At 47.6% G+C, this 16,419-nt stretch overlaps 1 protein-coding gene across 1 annotated transcript in view; it reads right to left on the reverse strand.

Annotated features, from left to right (window-relative positions):
• The window catches only part of abcc9 (ATP-binding cassette, sub-family C (CFTR/MRP), member 9), a 209,767-nt gene that overhangs the window by 21,232 nt on the left and 172,116 nt on the right, over positions 1–16,419 (reverse strand). The window contains exons 33-35 of the mRNA XM_084330742.1: positions 10,219–10,349; positions 9,074–9,152; positions 3,435–3,543 (exon numbers count right to left, since the gene is read on the reverse strand). Coding sequence (XP_084186868.1) covers positions 3,435–3,543; positions 9,074–9,152; positions 10,219–10,349 — 319 coding nt within the window. The remainder of the gene's footprint in view (positions 1–3,434; positions 3,544–9,073; positions 9,153–10,218; positions 10,350–16,419) is intronic.

Below are 16,419 nucleotides of genomic sequence, written 5' to 3' on the forward strand. Positions count from 1 at the left end.
GCACCTCACCACCACAAGGTGGCACCACAAGCTAAGCTATACCTCACCATTTCTACATTGTACTGTACCTGCACTGTATATACTGTACATACTATATATATAGGTATACTGAAAATGTTTGTTGTTTACACTGTTTACGTACTTGACTTCTTGACTTTCTATTTTATACTTATATTATACTTTTATACTATCTTGTCATTATCTAGCACACTCTCAGGAGCAAAACAGAAAGAAGCATTTCATGCAAAGTATTCTGTATTTCTGTATGACAACTAATAAAGAAACTTTAACTTGAAACTTGAACTTATACGTATATGCAGTGGTGATTTCATAAGGGGTTGCACTGTGTTTTAATGATGCCACGCGCGTGCACATGCTCCCGCGCATGCACATACATTTTCCCTCGCGAATAAAGACGATGCCTAATTGCCTCTAGGAATGGAATGTAACACTTCATTCACAGGTTTTGTGTTGAATGGTCGAACTGTAGTATTTGAACACACTTGACAACCTGAGCTATTGTTATGCAAAGTAGTAACCACTTTCAAAAGGAAACGTGTGTGTCTTATTATGTCCTCTATCGTGTTATTTTCCTATCCAACAGTGAGAGGGAGAGAGTGGAGAGAAAGAGAGAGAGCAGAGAAAAAGAAAAAAAATAGAGAGAGAGAGAGAGAGAGAGAGAGAGAGAGAGAGAGAGAGAGAGAGAGAGAGAGAGAGAGAGAGAGAGAGAGAGAGAGATAACTAGAAAAAGATTGAGGGGGAGAGAAAGAGGGAAATAGATAAAGAGAGAGAGAGAGGGAGAGAGAGAGGAGAGAAAGAGAAATATATATATGAAGAGAAAAAGATTTAGAGGGAGAGAAAGAGGAAGAGGAGATACAGTGGGAAATAGATAAATAGAGAGAGAGTAAGCTAAAGAGAAAAAGATTGAGAGGGGGAGAAAGAGGAGATAAAGTGGGTAATAGATAAAGAGAGAGTGAGAGAGAGAGATAATGGTCCCATGTCCTCACAGCGACCTGTCCGTGACGTCGGCAGAGGAGTCAGATCACTGTCTCTGTCGGCGTCCCACTGTGGTTTAAATAACACACACAGCTGGGACCTGACCTCTGCCTCACTCAAGGGTCAAAAACATGCAAAGAACTCATTCTCTGATGTCGTACTGTATTTTGACGTGTGTATCCGGTGCAGGGTGAGGCTCAGTGTGGGCTGCAGCCTGCTTTCTTCTGGCGGGTCAGATGGACACACACACATAGGCGCTCTGTCTTCCTACTGGCACAGAAATGCAGGCACAGGCGGATGGCAGCCTTTCGTCAAGTGCAAGGCAGATTCTTTCTACCTGCGCCTGTTTGGTGATTTTGTGGCTCGAAAGGAACCTGCCTGTGCCGACTTTGCAGAGACAGAACAATCCATGTCCACTGGTGAGGTGCAATTTTGGTATCCATTTTGACACGAAATCACGCCTGCTGCACCTCTTCCCGCTCAGATCACATCTAAGCGCAGATGCTGGCGCTATTTTCGTGACAGTAGTCTAGGAACCTCTGTCCAAATTCCGAGAGACGTTTTTTATGGATGTTAAAATATACAGTTCATCCCACACTTATTATGAGCACTTTCACACTTTATGTGAGCACTTTATGAAACAATTCCCTTAATTAAAAACTGAAACACATTTGCTTTGGAACTATTAGTCTGCATTGAAGTTCAAGTTCAAGTTCAAGTTTCTTTATTAGTTGTCATACAGAAGTACAGAATACTTTTATATAAAATGCTTCTTTCTGTTTTGCTCCAGAGATTGTGCTAGATAAAAATAGATAAGTATAAAAGTATAGTAAGTATAAAATAGAAGTCAAGTACGTAGACAAAAAGTGTTCAATATATACATATATACAATGTACAATGCAGAGTGCAATGCAGAGAATACAATATACTATATACTATACAGTACAAAGCAGAAATGGGATGAGGTACAATTTAGGTACAATTTACAGTAAGGTGTAATGAGGTATGGGTTGTAGTGCAAATTCTTTGCCAATAAATATAAAGTGTGTTTAGGTGTTCTAAAGTGGGTAAAGTGGGTGCAGCAGTGAGTTGTTTGTTTAAAGTGAGTGTGTGCGTGTGGATGTGTGTGCTGTGAGTGCATTTGATGGTTGTTACGATTGTTCATTGTTCAAGCCTTGTTCATTGAGCAATCATTGTTCATTGAGCATCCTGATGGCCTGGGGATAGAAGCTCCTTCTGAGTCTCTCTGTGCTTGCCATGAGACTCCGGTATCGCTTGCCTGACTGCAGCAGTTCAAAGAGGCAGTTGTTTGGGTGGCTGGAGTCTTTGATTATTCTCTTCGCCTTGCCCATGCACCGCTTGTTGTAAATGCCTTGGAGAGTGGGAAGCCCCCCTCCAATTGTGCGTTCGGCTGAACGGGCCACTCTCTGTAGTCTGCTACGGTCTTGTGCAGTGCTATTCCCAAACCAGGAGGTGATATTGCCAGTCAGGATGCTCTCTATTGTGCATGAGTAGAAGTTATTGAGGATCTTCTGACTCACGTTGAACTTCCTTAAGCACCTAAGGAAGTAGAATAGCACTACTGTATGTGTTATCTATCAGCTGACATAAAAACTGGTTAAACAATTCCCTCAAATTAACTTAACAACAAAAGCAATGCGATATTTTGCTTGGGAATGAAAAGTGTCTGAAGTGTCTCTCTCAGCACCATGACGTGAGCTGTCCATGGTGGTGAAGGAGCAAGAAGCACAAGGGGAATCTGCTTCATTTCTTTATATAGCGCCTTTCAGGAGACCCAAGGTGCTTAACAAGAGGGGGCAGCTAGGGGAAGGGGATCAGGGGAACACCGTAACAACAAAGTAAAAAAAGAAAAGAAAAGAGGGAAATCATTTATAAATGTGGTGAAGAGGTGAGTTTTGAGTTGGGATTTGAAAGAGTGCAGGGATGTAGGACTACGGATGTTTGGAGGGAGGGAGTTCCAGAGGGTGGGTGCGGCAACAGAGAAGGCTCTGGGACCAACAGTGCGCAGGTTGGTAGTGGGGATGGAGAAGAGACTGGAGTCAGAGGACCGCAGCCTCCGGGGCGGGATGGAGGAGGTCAGCTAGGTACCGGGGGGCAAGGGAGTGAAGGGATTTGTAGGTGATGAGGAGGATCTTAAAATTTATGCAGGACTTGACTGGAAGCCAGTGGAGGTGGATGAGGGTGGGGGTGATGTGGTGCCAGGACTAGCAGCAGAATTTTGGACATATGTCATAAACATTTAATAAAATAAAAATGTGAATGTTGATTTAGAATTCAAATGTCAACAATATGAATGAAGCTTCGAACTATTCGGTACAGCCCTAGCCGCCACTGAGCACAGCGTGTGTGTGTGCGTGTGCGTGTGCGTGTGCGTGTGCGTGTGTGTGTGTGTGTGTGTGTGTGTGTACCAGACCTACCTTATGGAGCCACTAAACAGCACAGGGTCTTGCATGATGATGGAGAGGCGCGATCTGAGCGTCTGCAGGGGCAGCTTACAGATGTCAATCCCATCAATGATGATCTTCCCTACAGAAAAAACACATGTATTTGATACTTTATTCATTCATTCATTTATTTATTTACATGAGTGTGTATGTGTGTGTGTGTGTGTGTCTGATATGTCCTCTAACCTCAGTTATTTTCCTATTCAACAGCGAGAGGGAGAAAGTGGAGAAAAAGAGAGAGCAGAGAAACATGAGAGAAAGAGAGAGAGAAAATAGAAAGAGAGCAGAGAGAAAGAAAGGACAGAAATAGAGATAGAGTGGAGAGAAAGAGAGTGAGAGAAAGAGAAAAAGAGGGAAAGAGAGAGAGATTGAGAGGGAGAGAGATATGGTCCCATGTCCCCACAGTGACCTGTCCATGACGTCGGTAGAGGAGTCAGATCAGGGTCGCTGTTGGCATCCTGTGTGTATGTGCGTGCGTCTGTCTGTCTGTCTGTCTGTCTGTCTGTCTGTCTGTCTGTCTGTCTGTCTGTCTGTCTGTCTGTCTGTCTGTCTGTCTGTCTGTCTGTCTGTCTGTCTGTCTGTATGTCTGTCTGTCTGTCTTAGTTCTATTGAATCCTGTATTCAAATTCTAAATATACAAGCTATCTGAGAAAACATTAGCTAGTTAACAAAGTAACAAATTGACAATGATTTCCACACTTGGCACCAATGTGCGTGCATACGCTACACAGTGACATGACGACCCTTCCTTTTTTATAGTTTCCTTGATATATGCAAATAACTACATCACAACATAGCAACCGTTCTCCTTCCACTAGGGCTCCTAGCTATGGACACAGATGGAACAGCACTCCTGGAAATAAACGAGAACGAGAGACATATTTTCTGTTATGAAATTCCACATTTCCCAGCAATTTTTGGGTGCTTTGTGATACGTGTATTATTTGGGCCGTCAGCCCAACCCAGAATGTTCCCTGGTCTCCAACAGTTGAGTCAGAGACACAGATACCAGTCTGGCTTGGCTTTATAGGGCCAACACCGCTCATGAAAATGTGTCATTATTAACAGCTGAACTGTAGTGTGTGTGTGTGCGTGTGTCTCCTTGTTTTCCTACCGATGTGAGGACCAAATGTCCTCACAAGGCATGAAAAAGCTGAATTATTTTCATCCTTGTGGGGACATCTACTTGTAGCACCCTGAAAATATGGCTATTATTCAGAAGTGCTGACTTGCCTTTTATCTCCCCTGGTGCACCAAGACATACTAACTAGTTTCCATTAATATTCTCTCGGACAATGACGCGGGCTTCTCCTTTTCTACCGACTGGAATATGTATTATAAACAGTATCACTGGATCATATTCACCCACCCAGTTTTCCCTGTGTGGCTAGTTGGCGACCAGCAGAGGAAGCAGTAGCGGGCTGTGAGCGTGTGCTGGATGATGCTGGACGGGAAGAACTCCCGTGCTGGGCTGAAGACCGCCGGTGCAGAGCAGACATCCACGCTCACTGCCTGCCACCGCCCCCTGCTGGTCGCCAACTAGCCACACAGGGAAAACTGGGTGGGTGAATATGATCCAGTGATACTGTTTATAATCCATATTCCAGTCATGTCATGCATAGTCCGATTGAACCTCTCACATTGCCCATTCCCCTGAGGATGGTAAGGCGTGGTGCGGCTTTTGGATATTCCGTACAATCGGCAGAGCTCCTTGATGACGCTCGACTCGAAATTTCGCCCCTGGTCGGCATGGAGTCGGGCAGGGCAGCCGTAATACACAAACCAGTGCTTGATGATGGCGGCGGCTGTGGTCTTCGCCGTCTGATCTTTGGTCGGTATGGCAATAGTGAATCTGGTGAACATATCAGTCAGCACCAGTACGTTCTCGTAGCCACCCGCCGACCTTTCCAACACGGTAAAGTCCATGGCAAGGACCTCCATGGGTGCCGTCACGTTGGTGCAGGTCATCAGGGCCTGGGCTTTAGGAAACACGTCCCGGGGTAATGCACATCGCTTGCATTGCTGCACCCAGCTCTTCACCTCCTCCGCCATTCCGATCCAGTAATAACTTCGCCTCATCAGGTCCACCGTCCCTCGCCCCCCGTAGTGTCCCCCATCTTCATGTTGGGTCTCGTAGATCCTCCGTCGCAGGGCCGTGGGCACCACCAGCTGCAGAACCTCCTCCCCGTCGCGGGGATCACTGACGCGTCGAAACAGTACTTGTTGGTGCAGACGGAATCGCTCCCACTGCCCGTATAACTTGCGGAGTTTCGGGTCTCCTTCTTTCAACTGTACTTTAGTGGGAGGGACTCCCTGTGTCACCGCCCGCCACACAGGACCCAACTCGGGATCGTCCGCCTGTAGCTGCCGCATTTCCGCCCAGTCATATCCGCTGTTCCCCTTCTGTGCCGCTATCTGACGTGCACTGACACTTGGGACCTCCCACGTCTCGGTCGGTCTCTCGGGACCCAGCAGGGCCCGTACTTCCTCCGCTGGGACCATGACATAGCCATCGCGGGCGACTGAGGCGGGGGCGCACAATGAGGCGGTCCGTTCCGGTAGACCCTGGCGGGTGTGAGTGCCGGTCGCGGGTATCGTTAGGAAGTCTTTCTCGGTGTCCTCCACTTCAGGCTCTGACCGCATCGGCATGCGAGACAGGGCGTCGGCGTTCTGGTTGAGTCGACCAGGCTTGTATTGTACCACGAAGTCGTACTCCGCGAGCTGAGCGTTCCAGCGCTGCTCCACTGCTCCCAGGTTGGCCGTGCCGAGATGCTTCAGCGGGTTGTGGTCGGTGATCACGGTGAACTGGGCGTACATCATGAGGTCTCGGAACTTCTCAGTGACTTCCCACTTCAGGGCGAGGAGTTCCAGCTTGAATGCACTGTAATTTTGGTCATTCCTTTCGGACCCACGCAGACCTCGGCTCGCAAAGGCGATGACTCTCTCCACGCCCTCTTGTTTCTGACTTAGTACCGCTCCCAGTCCCATGTAACTCCCGTCTGTGGTCACTATGAAGGGGAGCTGGAGGTCGGGGTAGGCCAGCACCGGAGGCGTCAAGAGGCACTCCCGCAGATGATCAAAGGCCGACTGACACTGCGGAGTCCACTTGAAGGCCTCGGGCCGGCCTTTAACGAACCCCTTCTTTTCTTTCCCCATCAGGGCATGCAGTGGCTGGGCCACTTGGGCGAAGCGGGGCACGAACCGCCAATAATAGGACAGGAACCCGATCACCTGCCTTACTTCCTTCGCTGAGCGTGGCGCCGGCCAGTCCTCCAACGCCTTCACCTTGTCGGTGTCGACCTGTATGCCGGCTGCGGAGACGACGTGTCCCAGGAACTTGACCTCGGTCTTCAGAAGGAAGCACTTTCGGGGCTTGAGTTTGAGCCCATGCTCCCGCAGCCGTCCAAACACCAGGTCTAACTTCTGGCAATGGCTCTCGAAGTCACTGGCGAACACTAAAACGTCGTCTAAATAGACAAGCAGGACGTCGAAGGCCAGGTCCCCCAGCACGGCGGTCATCAACCGCTGGAAGGTTGCGGGTGCGTTACACAAGCCGAAGGGCATACGGGTCCACTGGTAGAGGCCGAAGGGCGTCGTGACGGCCGTCTTCTCTTGATCTTCTTCTTTCACCGCCACCTGGAAGTAACCGGCGGTGAGGTCGAGCGAGGAGAAGATCTTGGCTGGAGACGCCCACGGACTGCAGCTCTCTACCAGCACGCCCTGGTCCACCAGGTCTTGTACGTGCCGCTTTCGCTTTGACCCTTTGAACCTCCCTTACCAGGGCGCAGTTCCAGGCTAGGTCCCTTCCCACCCCTAGGCTTTACCATCCAGACTCCTCTGGACCGACAAGCCTTAGCTTTCTGCTTCCCGGCATTTTCTTTTCAAAAACACAGATCACAGAAACACTACTCGCTTACTAACTCATTCGGTTTCAGCTTATAGTGGCCTGACTGTACATTGAGCCGAACGCGGCGGCCATTACCATGGTCTTACTGTCATCTATGCGATCCGACCGGAAGGTGACCCAGTCTATAGCGATCCTAGACCCTGTAGTGGTTGTTGGCCACCCAGGTAAGAACCGACGGTCTGATCCCCACCCCACTTTGCTTTGGGTATGGAAACTCACTCTCCGCACCTTGCTCAAACACGCTCCACCATACACACGCATGCGCACAGAGAGAGAGAGAGAGAGAGAGAGAGAGAGAGAGAGAGAGAGAGAGAGAGAGAGAGAGAGAGAGAGAGAGAGAGAGAGAGAGAGAGAGAGAGAGAGAGAGAGAGAGAGAGAGAGAGAGAGAGAGAGAGAGAGAGAGAAAGAAAGAAAGAGAAAGAGAAAGAGAATAAAATAATTATAATAATCTGTTTGGCATTGCATCTGCACCATTGCTGATCCATTCAACAGGTAGTGCGGAAGCAATTAGCGACTGATCTCAAAATGAGATTAGATTCAAATGGATTGTTATTATACAGCAAGTGCAATACACCATCCAACCAGAGTGGATAAATAAATGCTCCAGAAATAAATAAAACATGGGCGCATACCGGTCTGTCCGACTCACGAGCGCTGTTTGAAACTAGAAATTATCTGCTTAGCTGTGGTGTTCCAGCCCTCCCACCAGTGGTTATTGAATATTCCATAGAATTCTAGAATGTAGTTTTTAAGTCTTGCGATACAGAGAGCCAAAAGTTGTTTATGAAAGCTAAGCGTAGAACAAGTGAGGCTGTTTAATCCATCTGTTTAATATGACATCATCAGAGCGAGGCGGGGTGACACTGACCATGGCTCCTGTATTATGTAAACACAGGAAGTATAAGCTTAAGACACATTTGAGTTTTAAGTGCTTGAACTATTCCTGCCAAGATATCTTTGTCTCTAAAGAGAAAACAATTAATTAGAACAGTAATATTAAACAAACGAACGTCCAACTTCCGATTTTGAATGTAACGCGCCTTTAAGCTCATACCTCCTGTGTTTACATGACACAGGAGGAGTCATGGTCACTGTCACCACGTCTCACCCGGATGATGTCATATGAAACAGATGCCTAAGATCTTGCCTTCAAGTGAAGAAAGGAACAAGTGTGCAATGTGACGTCCATGATCTTTCACATCATGATCTATCAGGGTGTTTTGAGAGGCCTCTATTCACAGAAGGATGGATGTGCAGACATGAGAGAGAAAGACAGCAAGAGAAATGACAGAGATGCCTTAAATATTTCACTGTGTGTGTGCGTGCACTGGGGCTGTCCCCGACTAAGGATTTGGATGGTCGACTATGATTGGCCAAAATTTGCCGTTAGTCGACTATTGGTCGAAAAAAAAAATGTGGTGCATGTGGTGCATGTGGGGGTGCTTAATGTCTGAAGGAGTCGACTGAAGGCTTCTTGTCCTCTGCAAAAGCATGCAATTGGTCCACTGATGGATACATCTTGATATTTGTCTAGTCTAGTGTGTTCATTAGACGGGTGAAATCCTCTTTCAGTGCCTCTGTGCCTGTTTTCGTAGGCAGTTAGCCTCTGGTATGCGTGCCATTAGCGTTAGCCACGCTTCTAGGCCTCTTTTCTTTTGGAAAGATGTGCGTATGTGCGTATGTGTGTGATGAGAAAGAGACTAACCTTCATACATATCCACCATGTTGAAGAAAGCCAGAGAGAGAGATGACTTCCCACTACCCGTCCGACCACAGATACCCACCTAGGAGGAGAGAGAGAGAGAGAGAGAGAGAGAGAGAGAGAGAGAGAGAGAGAGAGAGAGAGAGAGAGAGAGAGAGAGAGAGAGAGAGAGAGAGAAAGACATTTAACACTTGACCTATTGAAATAAAGGTGATTAATACATTTCCAAATGTACTATGTGCTATTTTCCAAAACGTTTCCAGGTCAGGAAAACACAATTTCCATCACAGCAGGAACACCCCATATAACATAATTTCTGTTTTTTTTTCTGTACACACCGAACCATAATTCTCTATAATATTCCATTACATAATTTACAAATGGTGATTCACTCCAGTATCTCTATCTCTATATCACACTATGTGTGTATGAGAACAAACAGGAATACTGTAAATCACTATTGTATTTATTTGGTAAATCTATAATGTGTACAAAAAAACAAAAAAAAACAGGAATACTATAGATTTGTTCATTTTCGTATGGGTCCGGAGAAGCCTCAAGTTCAGGTACAATACAGTGATCCTGGCCTCTGAGAGAGAAAGAGTTATGCAATTGACTGTAACGTCGCCTTGATAGAAAGAGCACTTGTCTGAGAAAGAGCGCGTAACACGCTCCTGTCATGCGTGCAAAGTGGTGTTTGGCGCCTAGACGCCAGGTCACAGTGCGGTGCAGACACGAGGCACGGGGCCCGAGCTTAAAGGAACACGCCGGCATTATGGGAAACATGCTTATACCTCCTTCTCCAGAGTCAGACAAGAAGATCGATACAAATCTCCTCTCCGCACGTTCGGTAGAAAGATTTCCGGCTGCGGATACGGACCACTAGCCTATAGCTTAAAACTCTGGGAGAGGTGTTTTTGGCCAACAGCTAGGCTTGCTGGTCCGTATCCGCTTCCATTCATCGTCTTCCCTACCTCCCTCCCTCTCTCCCTCCTTCACTCCCTCCCTCCCTCTCTCTCTTCCATCTACTTCTCCCTCTCTCTCTCTTCCCTCTCCCTCTCTCTTCCATCTACTTCTCCCCCCTCTCACTTCTCCCATCTCCCTCTCTCTCTCTCTCTCTCTCTCTCTCTCAGCAGTGTGTGAATTACCTTCTGTCCTGGGTTGATGTAAGCGTTGACGTGCTTGAGGACAGGCTTGAGCGTGGGATCGTAGCGAACACTTAGGTCCTGTATCTTAATCTCTCCATGCTGCGGCCAGTCCTCTGGCACCTGGGAGGCATCTGGATATGAAGGGGGGGCGAGAGATAAGACAAAAAAAATTATAATGTGTCCCTATTTTGGTCAATAGCTCTTTCTCCCGTTCTTCTCCCCAATTGAGTTGTTATGCCAGTTCCCCATGTGTGACTCATACCCCCACCGGCTTCCCACCTGCCAACACTGTGATGATTGTGTTCGTAGGGATGACTGGCCAAGCTGGAAGTACCACTGACACGAGGACGTGAACCCCGGGTCTCTGCGGTGGCAGGCGAGTGCTTAGACCTCTACACACTACCCAGCCGCCCGAAAAGGTGGTTTTATTCGTTTTGTGCTACAGAATGGGGGAACTAAATTGCTCAATATTTCACGACTATTTTAAAGATTCTAATTCCAAGCTCACAAAATGACAAAGAAGAAGAGAAGAAGAAAGATAGAGAGGAAGACGGTCCCTAGAGAGGAGACCGCCTCTGCTTTGTAAACACTGACATATAGACCATATGGGACACGTCATAACAGTGGACATATTGTGTACACTAGTATCCTATAGTAGGTATCAAAGTAGTGCAGAGCGAAAATCCACCCAAAAACAGGATTTACTTACGCTGCCGTAATAGGAAAACATTCTGATTTAAATTGTAATGAAGAATCTAATTATTCGCTTATTACACCTGTGTATATGAGTCCAAGGGGCCATTGCCCCCCCACCCCCCTTAAGTTGTGAACATAGAACTATATGTTTGCAAATCACTGTATCCTCACTCACCTCACGTACCGAGTTTATCTTGTTGACTGGTTTTGTGCATTTCTTTGATATTGATTGTGTGATATGTGAAGCCTGGTTTGATATTTATATGATATAGCCGCCAATGGTGATGAGGCCTACTATAGCTTGTAAGTGCACCTAGTTGGTGCCCATTTCTCTCGTCTTACTGTGAGAGCCTGTGCTGCTGTGAGTGCACCAGTTTTAGAGCCAACTTACTAACCAGGACTCGACCGATAAAGGCAACAGCACACACGAGTAAAATATATTATGTAGCCTATGTGAACATGTGTGTCCAAAGCCAATTCTATCTGTATGTAAACCTACATGTCTCTCTAGTCATTATATTATGAGCTGCATGCAAACCTACAGGTCTCTCTAGTCATTATATTATGAGCTGCATGTAAACCTACAGGTCTCTCTAGTCATTATATTATAAGCTGCATGCAAACCTACAGGTCTCTCTAGTCATTATATTACAGTATAAGCTGCATGTAAACCTACAGGTCTCTCTAGTCATTATATTACAGTATAAGCTGCATGTAAACCTACAGGTCTCTCTAGTCATTATATTATAAGCTGCATCCAAACCTACAGGTCTCTCTAGTCATTATATTATGAGCTGCATGTAAACCTACAGGTCTCTCTAGTCATTATATTATAAGCTGCATGTAAACCTACAGGTCTCTCTAGTCATTATATTATAAGCTGCATGCAAACCTACAGGTCTCTCTAGTCATTATATTATAAGCTGCATGCAAACCTACATGTCTCTCTAGTCATTATATTATAAGCTGGATGTAAACCTACAGGTCTCTCTAGTCATTATATTACAGTTTAAGCTGCGTGCCATCAAGGTAATTTTTTTCTGATTTATCGTTATTTATCGTCTATCAGCGCTCTGTCTAACAGCTACGCACACACACACACACTTATCCCCCCCACTTCTGAAATGAATCACCTGCACCTGTGTTTACCTGCGATGACATGACAAAATGGCTGCTGTGAAAAGGACTTATAGCTCCTTGGTGTAAACTCACTCCTAAGTTAATACTATATTTAATATATTTGTCCACACAATGAATACAATAAATCAATAAATCTTCGACCTAGTCAAAGATAAGAGGAAGAACAAATGTGAATACAGTAAAGACTACATGACTTAAAATAGGTTTGTTTAGGTTTAAACATTGTTGAAAATTGGGTCCACTCTTAAATATGTCACCCAGTTGTGCTGGGTCTGACCTCCGACCTTGCGCTCGCTACTGGGTGCTTTGCTATGATGGGATATTTCAGGCTTGAAGTACTCAGATGGTAGGATGATTCCTTACTGCACAAACTGCACAGAACAACGCACCTATCAACAGTTCCATCTGGGTGCTTTTCAAACGTAAACATTCTGTTCACTGGGCCAAGCAACACTTTGTCATCTGCTTCCATCATGTTTACCAAGCTACCGTGGGCGCTTGTTTATGTTCAAATTGTTCTATGTGGTGATGTACGTGGTCAAGGCTATATACAGTATAGCCTACATGCGTAATGAATGAACAGTAGGCTTATCTTATTCTAATGACTTGTTTTATTAGGAGATCACAGATACTGTATGTGCTGCCCTATAGTAGTAAGTCATACTGTAGAACGTACAGTACACATCTTGACATGTGACATCAAAGACTCCCACAGAGTCGGAACATACGCGGAACTGACGTCCGCGTCGCTCACTTGGTGTCACACAAAAGGTTGCTCGTTGTGTTGGTTGACATCGACCTGCATTAACACTTTGAGTGCCACGCCGGGTTTTCCTTTTTACCCGCTGAATGCCACCATCGGCGCCAATGTTAACGTTAATATCGCCTAATCTATGTTTTAAATTATGGCTATGTGTCTAATCTGCCCATCGCATTATCAAAGACTATTTTCCAGTCAGTGCTGTCAAGGCAGATTGTTTTTTTATCGTGTCATTTCCGTTCCAGAGCATTTAGAAAAGCCCCCGTTTTGATATAAAAAACAGCCCATTCTGGACCATTCTATGAAAATCGTCTTTTACTGGAATATTCCACAACGTTGATATTCGTCGGCCTTTTTATGAATAGTTTTCAAATAAACGCTAGATGATCAATATTATACGTGCACGCAAGCACATTCGGGCCGCGCACGGATAATCGCCACGCTGATTTCCTCTTGGACTTTTACAGTGAAACCGAAAGAGGACATTTCACAAAACAGCCTATAACTTCATCAAAATTAGTCTGATTATCCTAACACTGATAACATAGAGTCCTTACCTGACATCAGATGGTATCCAACTGGTATATTCCAATTCCTGATCACCATTCGAAAAAATCGATAAGTGTATAGATCCAACGCGATACAGTAGAACTCCATGATCAGCGGGGCTCTGAGGCTCCAGAATGAACTGTGGTAAGCCCGGCTGCATGGGTGGACTGGAAAATGTGGAGTACCGGATTTTTTTCCCCATTCATGTTATGGTTTGTAACCGACCCCAATCGCACAACACAAGACAGGTATGAGAGTAAGCCAAGAACGGGCATTTATTGAAAACCAACAGAAAAAAGGCACTGTCCCTTTAAGGGAGAACACCCATACTGGATAACAAGAAAAGGGAAAGGCCCAGTGCCTTTAAGAGGCGAGCTGGCTAAGGGGAAGGCAAAGGGAAGGCTAAAGGAAACAGGGCCGGGGCAAGGGACAAGGCAGGAACAGGGAGGAACTAGGAGGAACTGGACAGGGAGGACTAGGAGGACTAGAGAGGGGAGAAAGGGACAGAGGCCCGCGGAGGCGGGCTGGGGACAGGGAGGACTGGGAGGACTAGATAGGGAGGACTAGGAGGACTAGGGAAAAACAGGGTAAGGCCTTGGAACAGGGCGAGGGCAGGAGCTGCATACTGGGACAGAGTAAACAGGGTCAGGCCTTGGAAAAAGCAATAATGAGGTTGCTGCTCTGCAGCTTCTCCCGGGATGGTAGTCTGGGGAAGCAGGTGGGAACATCAGAGCCGCTCTGCAGACTTCTCTCGGCAGATCTCCGAGGTGGGTAAACGGGGCCGAGAGGGAGAGAGGAGTGGGTTAGCTCAGAGTACAATGGGGAAAACAGAGCAGGTGCAGGAGAGGTGACTAGTCCCAAAAACAGGGTATCAAGGTGACAGAATCTTCGGTGTATATACACACTGTGAGTAAACGTCCCAAACACAATCCAAGTGAATAAATATCTTCGGTGTGAAAACACACAGTGAGGCGATGTAAAGGCCAAAATATTATCCCAATGAAAAACAATCCAAAAACAGGCTAAGACGCTGGGTGAGTGACTGTCTGATAAAAAGCTGGAAATCTTCAGTGTTTTATAAACACACGAAAAACGGAATAGGATCAAAGACAGTCATAAAAAACTCACCCAGGCGTTGTGCGTAAAGAGCGTTGGAACAGAAACGGGGCGAGAGCGTCGCCACCGGGGAACCGGTTGTCCAAGCGGAGGTCAGAGTGGTGCGCGACTGCTTGGAGTACGCGCCGGTACGAAGGGCGCATCTGGCGCGGAGGTCTGAGTGGTGCGCGACTGCTTGGAGTGCGCGCCGGTACAGAGGACGCATCTGGAGTGCGTCTGCGCGGAAGAGCGTGCCAGGCTTGGAGGTCTGGATGGTCGTCTGGGCGTCTGCTGCGCGGAGGTCTGGATGTGCGTCAGGACGCCTGCTGCGCGGAGGTCTGAAGTGGATCACTGGGATACCTCCCGTGGAAGACTAGGGAGCGCAGTCCAGTATCTCCCTCAGGCAACGGCGACAGGAGGCGAAGGCTGGAGCGCATGTCACGCCGGAGATGAAAACAGCATAACAGACAGAGGACCTCCCGAAGGAGTCTTGATGATAGAGAATATGATACCGAATGTTACGGCATGTTACGGCACGACCCCACGAGGAACAGAGGGGAAGAGCCAGGTACTTAAAGCCCACAGGGGAACTAATTAGAATGCACCACAGGTGCGTGAAGGTAATTGATACTTGAAACTAAAGTGTGTGTTCGGCACAAGACCAATCAAACACACAATGACAGGTAGTCCAAGGTGTGGCCGCTGAGAGCAAACGAGAGTAACGAACGAGAGGGTGGGGGCTAGTGAGGTGAGTGAGAAGGGAATTCCTTAACAGTAGGTTTAAAGGAACAGAGCGAGTAGGTGAGCAGCGGACAAAACCTCACAGTACCCCCCCCTCCACGGGAGCCACCCGGCGACCCAAAAAAAATACAGACAGAGTGGCAGGGGACAAAAACAAGGCAACAAACAAAAGGTACTGGCCAGGCCAGCAGGGGAAGCCACAACAAAAGTGGGGCAAGCAACTGGGGCAGGGTAGCCGGGGGGTAACTAGGGTAGCTGAGGGGTAACCAAGGTAGCCGAGGGGTAAGTAGGGTAGCTGAGGGGCAACCAGAGGAGCACCGGGAAAAGGGCTAGCAGAGGGAAGGTTAGCTGCTAGGGCACTGATAGCCACAGGGCCTATGCTAGCTGTACTGCTACATCAACATAGAGGCTGCGCTAGCTGCCGGAGCTAGGCTAGCAGACGGGGCTGGAACAGGGGCACCGGAGAGGGGAACAGGGAAGGGGCTAGCAGAGGGAAAGGGTAGCTGCCAGGGCACTGATAGCTACAGGGCCTATGCTAGCTGTACTGCTACATTAACATAGAGGCTGCGCTAGCTGCCGGAGCTAGGCTAGCAGAGGGAAAGGGTAGCTGCCAGGGCACTGATAGCTACAGGGCCTATGCTAGCTGTACTGCTACATTAACATAGAGGCTGCGCTAGCTGCCGGAGCTAGGCTGGCAGACAGGGCTGGACCAGCATGAGAGAACAAGCTAGCTGGAAGGACAGTCCTAGCTGTGGGGAACTGACCTTGCTAGCCGAAGGGGCAGTCCTAGCAGTGTGAGAAAACTGACCTTGCTAGCTGAAGGGGCAATCCTAGCAGTGGGAAAACTGACCTTGCTAGCTGAAAGGGCAGTCCTAGCAGTGGGGAAACTGACCTTGCTAGCTGAAAGGGCAGTCCTAGCAGTGGGAGAAAACTGACATTGCTAGCTGAAAGGGGCAGTCCTAGCAGTGGGATAAACTACACAAAAAGTGGAGGCCATGCAGAGGGACCGGGTTAGCTGCCTGGGCATGGCTAGCTACAGGGCCTATGCCAGCTGCAAGGGCTGCATTAACATAGAGGCTGTGCTAACAGCCGGGGCTAAGCTAGCAGACTGGGGCCATGCAGAGGGACTGGGTTAGCTGCCAGGGCATGGCTAGCTACAGGGCCTATGCCAGCAGCAAGGGCTGCATTAACATAGAGGCTGTGCCAGCAGCCGGGGCTAA

Source organism: Notolepis coatsorum, assembly GCF_963971535.1.
Source record: "Notolepis coatsorum genome assembly, chromosome: 15".
Lineage (NCBI taxonomy): Eukaryota > Metazoa > Chordata > Actinopteri > Aulopiformes > Paralepididae > Notolepis > Notolepis coatsorum.